The sequence below is a fragment of the Pantherophis guttatus genome, chromosome 3, assembly GCF_059756535.1.
Source record: "Pantherophis guttatus breed Tessera chromosome 3, ASM5975653v1, whole genome shotgun sequence".
NCBI classification, from domain to species: Eukaryota; Metazoa; Chordata; class Lepidosauria; order Squamata; family Colubridae; genus Pantherophis; species Pantherophis guttatus.
Window position 1 is genome coordinate 3,457,182 of NC_142065.1, and position 10,103 is coordinate 3,467,284.

The following is a 10,103-nucleotide window of genomic DNA, read 5'->3' on the forward strand; positions in this document are numbered from 1 at the left end:
GGCCACATCAGAGTTCTGTGGAAGTTCTAGGAGTGGTTCAATGTGAGGATAATCGGTTCTGTGCTTCCTCCTTGCCTATCTTCAGGGATTGCTTGAGGGGGACCATCCTCAACAGCCCAGAACCGGAAGTCAAGTGCCCCTACATTGATGACAACTACTCCTGTCCCTCGCAGCTGCTGGACCGCGAGATCAAAGGGGTGGGTATCAGGGTGGACCTCAAAACCAGTGTGTGATGACCTGGGGCATGGCACAAAGGCAACACAGCCAGAGAATAAGTATGAGTCCCTTTATTAGCTCCAACTTTGCCCCCAACGTCCCCTTTTACTCTCCGGTCTGGAGAAAAACTCTCCCACGAACCTGTAACAGCTTTTGGCTGAAAATACTCCAGTCCAAGTGTTACAAGCAGAAAACTTCCAACTATAAATCCAACAAGGCAAAATAAGGTAATTAATTGCAGCATTAATCTGCAATGCTCTCTACATGGGGCTCCCCTTGAGGAGCACCCGGAGGCTCCAACTGGCGCAGAGTGCGGCCGCGCGGGTGGTGATGGGAGCAACGTGGAGTTCCCATAACACACCTCCTGCGCGAGCTGCACTGCTCCCGGTGGTCTTCCGAGTGCGCTTCAAGGTCCTGGTTATCACCTTTAAAGCGCTCCATGGCTTAGGATCTGGTTATCTATGGGACCGCCTACTACCACCAATAGCTTCCCACCGGCCAGTACGCTCCCATAGAGAGGGGCTCCTCCGGGTGCCGTTGGCCAAACAATACCGACTGGTAGCCCCTAGGGGGAGAGCCTTCTCTGTGGGGGCACCTACGATCTGGAACGAGCTCCCCCCGGAGATACGGAGGATCCCGGATCTACGCACCTTCCGTCGCGCGCTTAAGACTCTTTTATTTCATCAAACTGGCCTGGCCTAAATCCTCTCCCCTTTTTAAATGTAAATTTTAATTTGTTTTTAAATTATGGGGTATTTTAAATTCAGCCAAATTATTTCGCTTTTAGTCTATTTTAAATTTTTGTATTTATGTGTTTTATCTTCTGGCTGTTCACCGCCCTGAGTCCTCAGGGAGAAGGGCGGTATACAAATTTAAAAATAAATAAATAAATAAATAAATAAATAAATAAATAAATAAATAAATAAATAAATAAATAAATAAATAACACAGCCAGAGAATAAGTATGAGTCCCTTTATTAGCTCCAACTTTGCCCCCAACGTTCATTTTACTCTCCGGTCTGGAGAAAAACTCTCCCACAAACCTGTAACAGCCTTTGGCTGAAAATACTCCAGTCCAAGTGTTATAAGCAGAAAACTTCCAACTATAAATCCAACAAGGCAAAATAAGGTAATTAATCTGGCAGGGCAAGCAAGATAAGGAGTTCCAGAAGTGAAGTAGCACGGCAGTAAATCAAACCAGTTGGGAGGATGCCGGGAACTCCGATAAAGCAGTTAACACGAGATGAACTCAGTGTTTGTTCCCGACAACCGCCTCTCCCATTTGCCTCTCCTTTAAACTCCATCCCCAGGTGTGCTTTGTGAAGGGAATCGGGGGGCCCTTCCCTCCCTTGTAAGCCACGCAACCCATGTTGCTCTCTTCTCCGTTCTTCCCTGCGTGACTTAGGATGAGGAGGGGGTGGGCCTTGGTCTTCATCTGAACCCGCTCTCCAATGTTCTACCTCTCCCCTGCTCTTCCCAGCCTGGCTTTGCCCTTTCCAAGTTTCCTCCACGACCAACGGAGCCACTCTCTCGCTCTCTGTCAACTGTTCGTCTTTCCCCTCGGATTCAGACTCGAAAGGGGCATGACACAGTGTTTCGTCCCCATTTCTAGTCTTAACATTCTTCACTGCTGCCTCAGAATAGAAGAGCTGTGGTTTCCAGCACCACCTTTCCCCATGGAACTGGTTCCTGCTGCCCTAAAGATCTTCTCTAAAGTCTTCTCCGTTTTGCCCGTAGCTACTAACAGAGGAAGAATATCAGCATTTTCTGGACTTGGGAATGTCCATCGCTGAGAATCGCAGCCGGTCGAGTTTCCACTGCAAAACGACGGATTGCCGGGGTTGGTGTTTTTACGAAGACGACGTGAACGAGTTCTACTGCCCGGTGTGTCAAAAACCGAACTGCCTGTTGTGTCAGGTAAGCTGTGTCCCATCTTTGGAGTGGACACCACGCCAAACTTGCGTAGAAGGACCGTTTGAGTTAGTAAGGCTTTACACTTAGGCAAGAAGAACCAAATGCATAGGGACAGATTAGGTGAAACTTGGCGCAATAGTAGTAACGTGTGAGAGGGATCTTGGAGTCCCAAGTGGATGATCAATTAAATAGGAGCCAGCAGTGTGCAGCAGCTGCCAAAAAGGCCAGTGCAATCCTAAAATGCATTAATAGTGAGGTACTAATAAAGAGAAAGGTTCCCTTCACGCACATGTGCTATTCGTTCCCGACTCTAGGGGGCGGTGCTCATCTAAACGCCAAAGGCGCACGGAACGCTGTTCCCTACCCACCAAAGGTGGTACCTATTTTTCTACTTGCATTTTTTTTTACGTGCTTTCAAACTGCTAGGTTGGCAGAAGCTGGGACAAGTCACGGGAGCTCACCCCGTTACGCAGCACTAGGGATTCGAACAGCTGAACTGCCGACCTTTCGATCGACAAGCTCAGCGTCTTAGCCACTGAGCCACCACTCGGTGGTACTAATACCACTCTATAAATATAATGCCACTCTATAAAGTTAATAATATCACTTATAATACCACTCTATAAAGCCTTAGTAAGACCACACCTAGAGTACTGCATCCAGTTTTGGTCCCCACACTATAAAAAAGATGTTTGTTTATTGTTTATTTATTAGTTCGATTTATATGCCGCCCTTTTCCAGAGACTCAGGGTGGCTTACAATGCGTTAAGCAATAGCCTTCATACTTTTTTATATACCTGCTTAGTAGGGCTTTCGCCCCCCCCTAAGCGGTGTTCTTTTTTATACAAAGTCATCTTATTGCCCCCCACAATCCGGGTCCTCATTTTATCTACCTCGGAAGGATGGAAGGCTGAGTCAACCTTGAGCCTGGTGAGATTTGAACTTGCAGTAATTGCAGGCAGCTGGTGTTACTTAACAGCACTTTAGTCTGCTGCGCCACCAAGGCTCTTTCTGATGTTGAGACTCTAGAAGAAGTGCAGAAAAGGGCAACTAAGATGATTAGGGGGCTGGAGGCTCAAACATACGATGAACAGTTGCTGGAACTGGGCATGTCTAGTGTAATGAAAAGAAGGACTAGGGGATGGCATGATAGCATCTTCCAATAATTGAGGGGCTGCCACAGAGAAGAGAAGATCAACCTATTCTCCAAAGCACCAGAAGGTAGGACAAGAAGCAACGGATGGAAACTAAATAAGAAAATATGCAACCTAGAACTAAAGAGAAACTTCCTAACAGTGAGAACAATTATCCAGGGGAACTGCTTGCCACCAGAATAGCAATAACACTTCTATACTACACTTATATACTGCTTTACAATGTCAGGTTTCGAGGTCGTCTCAAATAAATTGCATTTCAAACAAAGTCTTTGAAGAAAAACTCCTATTTATTAAGCACGGCATTCTAAACCCGACTACAATCGAAGCCAATATTGACTTCCAGCCCCAAAACCCTCCCTTTCCGTTCCCCACTCCCCTGCACTCATTGGCCATCTTCCAAGTCATTCTATCCCATATCTACTCCAGCTCAAAGGAATTTCCCCCCTCCCATCCCATCTCCTAGGGGATATTATCTCCAGGGAAAATAAGTAGGTGAAAAGTCAAGCGTCCCTTTCCAGACGCTTCCGCTTCTCCTTCTTATGTCAGCACTAGAGTAAATGCAGGTTGAAGTGCTGACATACAGTGCTTTACAACCTTCTCTAAGCGGTGTACAGAGTCAGCATATTTGCCCCCAACAATCTGGGGTCCTCATTTTACCCACCTCCGAAGGATGGAAAGCTAAGTCCACCTTGAGCCTGGTGAGATTTGAACTGCCAAATTGCAGTCAGCAGAAGTAGCCTGCAGTACTGCACTCTAACCACTGCGCCACCGTGGCTCATGGTGTGTGGGTGTGCTCCATCACTGGAGGTTTTCAAGAAGAGATTGGACCACCATTTGTCTGAAATGGTAGAGAGTCTCTTGCCTTGAGCAGGGGGTTGGACTAGAAGACCTCCAAGGTCCCTCCCAACCCTATTATTCTATGTTCTATCTCAAGAGTTTCCCAATCTTTCTAACTTTGCAGACCGGCGGAGGTGGGGAGAGGGGATGGTTCCATGAAATGAGTGTGCGCACTTCTCCATTTGGGCAAGCGATGGCGACACACATCCGCTGCTCACGCAAACGGAGCACACATGGACGTGCTTGCTATGTGCTGCCCACATAAGTGAGGATGCACATATGTGCGCACTCACCCACTCCTGCTTCGGCCCGGTTCTAAATCGCTCACGGCCCAGTAGTGGCCACGGCCTGTGGGGTTGTGGACCCCTGTTCTATATGGAAAATGTGGGGGTAACACCACTTCCTGTTGGAGCCTTGGTGGCGCAGCAGACTAAGGTGGTATTAAATAGCACCAACTGCCTGCAATTACTGTGAGTTCGAATCTCACCAGGCTCAAGGTTGACTCAGCCTTCCATCCTTCCGAGGTAGGTAAAATGAGGACCCAGATTGTGGGGGCAATAAGCTGACTTTGTATAAAAAAAAAGAACACCGCTTAGGGGGCCCCGAAAGCCCTACTAAGCAGGTATATACAAAAGTATGAAGGCTGTTGCTTAACGCATTGTAAGCCACCCTGAGTCTCCGGAGAAGGGCGGCATATAAATCGAACCAATAAATAAATAAATAAATAAAAATCTCAGCCCTGATTCTTCTGTAGATGGAAAATTTCTCCTTGTGGGATGCTTGGGCGACATAGGATTCCTATCTTTCTGTCCACTCTTAATCTGGGAATCAGTGCCCCAAGACAGGGGTCCCCGACCTCTGCGCCACGGATCGGTACCGATCTGCGGCCTGTTAGGAACTGATCTACACAAGTGGCGGACGGTCGAGCGACGATTTATCTGCGCATGTGTGAGATCTAAGTTGTGTGTGAAACTGGGAGGCCCCCCCCCACCAGTCCGTGAAACGATTGTCTTCCACAGAACCGGTCCACGTTGCCAGAAAGGTTGGAACCGCTGAATTACTGGCAGGGCGGTGTGTAAGGGAAGGTCCATTCAAGCTGTCTGTTGAGGCCTGTCGGCCGCCGGACCCTCCAGTAGCCAAATCAGAGGAGGAGGAGGAGGAGGTGGTGGTGTCGGAGTCAGGGTCAGCATCAAGCAGCGTGGATAAAAATGATTTTTTTAAAAAAAATCAAAAAAATCAGATTTTTTTTATTTAAATCGGATTTTTTTTGATTTTTATCGAATTTATTTTAATAAAAAACTTTTGGGGTAAAAATCTATCGTAAGATAGTTTTCTGTTTAAGATACATAAATAATTTAGTTTATTCAGCATGAAATGGAGCTTAGTTATGTAGCAGGAGGCCGTATATTCTGCAACACTGGGACTATCGGTGAGTCAACCGCGGGTCAAAGGAGTAGCAGAGATGACAGCTGCTCTTTAAAAATTACGATTTAAATCGAGTTGATTTAAATCAAGCCTTTTTACTAGTGATTTAAATCATGATTTAAATTGTGATTTAAATCAACTCGATTTAAATCAAATCCACCCTGGCATCAAGGCAACCTGGGAGCTCCGAGGGGAAAGAGGGAATAGAGCTGGCAGAGAGAGAGAGAGACAGAGACGGAACCTGGGACCTCCGTCAGCCCTCAGATGGAGAGTCAGCAGCCCCAGGAGGTCTGGAGGTGACTGATGAGGAGGAGGAGGAACAGCTGGGTCCAGTGCCTGATACTCAGAAGGCAGAGGAGAGGAGAGCAGTGGAAATCTATGGGCCGGTTCTTGGGATGGAAGAGCCACCGCTGCTAGAGAAGCCCCACCTTAGCTCTGGGGATAAAAGGCAGCAGGCGGAGATGAATAGACATGACAGACAACTATTCATGGACTTGTTAGCCTGTGTTGAGAGAGAACGATTTTGTTGGGGCAAAAAGGAATCTTTGAGTTCCCTTTAGAGGGTTTGTCGTGTTTGGGGAGCTGGGTCAGAGCACTGGATGATGAAATCTGGGTCCAAGCCATGTTTTCCTCCGCAGGCTATTCACGAAAACATGAACTGCAAGCAATACCAGGATGATCTGCAGGCGCGAGCGCTGAATGACCACGCGGCACAACAGACCACGGAGGTGTTGCTGGTGAGAACGGCAGGGCACCGTTTGATTACAAAAATAAGAATGTTTATAGGGGCGCCCAACTCATGGCAACTCCGGGTGGCTTAAGAAATAACCCCCCCCCGTAATAAACGCCAAACTCACGCTGGTGACGAGAAATCAAACCAACCGCTTGATGGAGTCCGTATCCCGCTGGGGTTCCCGGAACCACTGGCAAAACCAGGTCTTGGGGGGCCTTTTGAAAGAGCGTCGAGGTGAGGGAGGGGGGGATTTTATTTCCGCAGGGATGATGTTCCACAGGGTTGGGAGCCACCACGGAGAAGGCCATCCTTCTTGGTCCCACTAGATCAGGGGTCTCCAATCTTGGCGACTTTTAAGACTTGTGGGCTTCAACTCTGAGCTTTGCTGGATGAGGAATTCTGGGAGTTGGAAGTCCACAAATCTTAAAAGTTGCCAAGATTGGAGACCCCTGAACTAGATGGACCTCCTTAGCAGAGTGGGGGCCACCTGTAACATCCCCTGCCTGTCTGCCTGCCTGCTCTGGTGGGTTGGGTAGATACTGTATAACCGTAGATCTAACGTAGAAAAAGGCCTTTTCCTTCAGTATCTGTCTCCCTGTCTGTGGACCCTAAGCCTATCATCCATCCATCCATCCATCCATCCATCCATCCATCCATCCATCCATCCATCCATCCATCCATCCATCCTCTATCATCTATCAATCCATCTATCCATCCATCCATCTATCATATCTATCTTATCTATCTATCTATCTATCTATCTATCTATCTATCTATCTATCTATCTATCTATCTATCTATCTATCTATCTAATCTACCTACCTACCACCTCTTATCTATCATCTATCATCTACATCTCTTCTATATCTATGTATTATGTATTATCTATATTTATCTATCTCATCATCTCTAGCACTACCAAGTTAACTAATCTCTATCATCTATCTTTCTCTACATATACTGTATATTATTTCTTCTCTCACGTTTATTACATTTTATAAACAACTCAAGGCAGCTCTGGTGGCTCAGCAGACTAATTAACATCCACTTACATCTGCTGCCTGCAATTACTGTGAGTTCAAATCTCGCCAGGCTCAAGGTTGACTCAGCCTTCCATCCTTTCTAAGGTAGGTAAAATGAGGACCCAGATTATGGGGGCAATAAGCTGACTTTGTATAAATATACAAAAGTATGAAGGCTATTGCTTAACGCACTCTAAGCCGCCAAAGTCACCCAGATGGCTTTCATGCCTAAGGCAGGACTAGAACTCACCGTCTCCTGGTTTCTAGGCAAGTGCCTCAGCCACTAGACGAGAGGTCTTCAAACTTGGCGAATTCTGGGAGTTGAAGTCCACCAGTCTTAAAGCTGCCAAGTTTGAAGACCTCTGCACTAGACCAAACTAGCTCTCCATAAACCTTTTCCTCTCCCTCCCGGTGCCATCAGGAAGAGGCGGGCACAAGCTGTGGACGTTGTTGTGAAGGGCTCTGCTCCCTTTTTCAGAGACTGGTGAAGGACGGGGAGGCCATGTACTGCCCTACCTGCAGGATCATCGTGCAGAAGAAGGATGGCTGCGACTGGATCCGGTGCACCGTTTGCCACACGGAGATTTGCTGGGTCACCAAAGGGCCACGCTGGGGACCAGCTGTACGTATTGACGGAGGGTAGAAACAGTTTGTGTGTACGTGTGTGTGTGTAATTTTATTTATTTTTGTCTTTTAATGACTCCATAATCCCTTACCGGGGTGGAGTCTGGGCAACTGAATGGAGAGTTTACTGGCCGGATGCCTTTCCCTGTTGCCAATGCTGAGTTTTGTTCAGCAGATATATTCTCAGTGTACCCAGAGAGAGAAATATCTGTCTCTACCTAGGATCGAACTCACAGCCTGATTGTGAGGTGAGAGCTCCACCTCTAGGCCACTGCACCTCTCTCTCTCTCTCTCTCTCTCTCATTTAATGACTGCTGCATTTGCTTAACGACCATTGCAAAAAACCAAATATTGATGAAATTGGATGCAGTTTTAACAGCCACAACTTTACGATTGTAAGAACAGCCTCGGTTCGGGTCATAAGTCGAGGATTGCCTGCCTATCCATTTTCGAGGGGGGGGGCCCTCGTCCTTGCCGATTTTGCCTCCCCCCCCTTTTCACACTCCGTGCTTCTTTCCCTCCAGGGCTTGGGCGACATCAGCGGGGGCTGCCGTTGCAAAGTGAATGGCGTGGCCTGCCATCCGAATTGCCAGAACTGCCATTGATGGAGGAGATTCCTGAAAATCGGACTTTCCGGACAGACCTTTCGCCTGCAGAGGAAAGTCGGCGTTGTGGACGACGGCTGGAGGGGACGTTTGGACAATTGCACAGTCCTTCTGCGGCATGACCAGTTCCTACCACGTCTGTCTTGGACAACTCGCCTCCGGCAACCGAGGTGGTGACGGGGCCAAGGAGCTCTCCTACGTCGCGGTTGGTTGAAGGGGGTGTTTTTTTCGTCCTCCACCTGTCTCTTGGTCATGCCGAGAACTTGACCTGTTGATTGGTTTCACTCGAGAAGTTCTGCTTCGTCTTTTTCGTAGAAAGCGACAGCTGTTTTATTGTTCTCGCGTCCTTCTGCACACACACACACATTACCGGGTCCATCTTTCAAGCTCGGATCTCCATTACTGGAGGCTGGCCACTCGTTGCATTCAAACCAGACTTTTGAGTTGTGGTTTTGATTTACAAAACGAACCCACAATATTCTCCTTTTATTGGCATTACGGAGCGGGCTGCTTAGCGCGCCTTCCATTTTTACTTTTGCTTTGCTCAAAGGATGCTCTGACTTTTCATTGCTCCTTTCGGTCACTTCTGTGATTTGAAGCCGAATCAGGAGCAGATGGAGCTTCGCTGTTGAGGGGGGAGGGTTACCTCTCCTGTATCCCCCCCCCCACCTCCCAAATAAATCTAGTTTTTGAAATTTAAGATAAAAATAGCACAGAATCTTTCCAGGAAACGTTGAAAAGCCTGCAGAACGGATCCTCAAGGCGATGGACGTTATGTTTTCCTGAGATAGGATTTCGTCGCATGCGGAGGGCTAGGAATTAAAGCAGTGGAATTGCTAAAAATTCATCTCTCTCTTTTTTTTTGAAAATAATGCACCATTTTATGAATTTATTACTTGGAAATTGTATGAGATGGTATCTGTGGAGATTCTCAAGTCACCTGGGTCCCGGTTGTCCCAAAGGCGCTTTTTCAAGAGGCAGCTGGACTTCCTTTGTTTTTCCTTGGAAGACGTTTTGCTTCTCATCCAAGAAGCTTCTTCAGTTCTGAAGAAGTAAAGAAGAACTGAAGAAGCTTCTTGGATGAGGAGCAAAACGTCTTCAAGGAAAAACAAAGGAAGTCCAGCTGCCTCTTGAAAAAGCGCCTTTGGGCATAACAGGTGGTGTCAAAACGATGGGGAGGTTGCAGTCAGATAGTTTTGAGAAGTCTGGCGAACCAGAGATAATCTACAGCAGTATTTCTCAAACTTGACAACTTTTAAGATTTGTGGACTTCAACTCCCAGAATTCCATAGCCGGGCCCACAATTCTCCATGCTGACTGGGGAATTCTGGGAATTGAAGCCCCCCCCCTCAACTGAAAGTAGCCACGATTGAGTAACACAGATTTAAAAGTGCTCCGTTGCAGCCTTTCCAGTCTCAAAACTATCTAGTTTCCTTCATTTCCCTGAGATCATCCATGGCTCAATCTCACAACCGCATTGAACCCAGGTTGAGGTGCGCTGGACCGGTTTCAAGGATGCCTTGAGACGGAAGATATTGCTTCGAAATGCGACAACTTGCCACGGCTGATT

The 10,103-nt window shown here is 47.3% G+C and overlaps 1 protein-coding gene across 1 annotated transcript in view; it reads left to right on the forward strand.

Annotated features, from left to right (window-relative positions):
- Positions 1-9,376, forward strand: part of RBCK1 (RANBP2-type and C3HC4-type zinc finger containing 1) — a 36,110-nt gene extending 26,734 nt beyond the window's left edge. The window contains exons 11-15 of the mRNA XM_060686079.2: positions 86-197; positions 1,954-2,133; positions 6,188-6,286; positions 7,783-7,926; positions 8,453-9,376. Coding sequence (XP_060542062.1) covers positions 86-197; positions 1,954-2,133; positions 6,188-6,286; positions 7,783-7,926; positions 8,453-8,533 — 616 coding nt within the window. The 3' untranslated portion in view covers positions 8,534-9,376. The remainder of the gene's footprint in view (positions 1-85; positions 198-1,953; positions 2,134-6,187; positions 6,287-7,782; positions 7,927-8,452) is intronic.
- Positions 9,377-10,103: the final 727 nt, after the last annotated feature.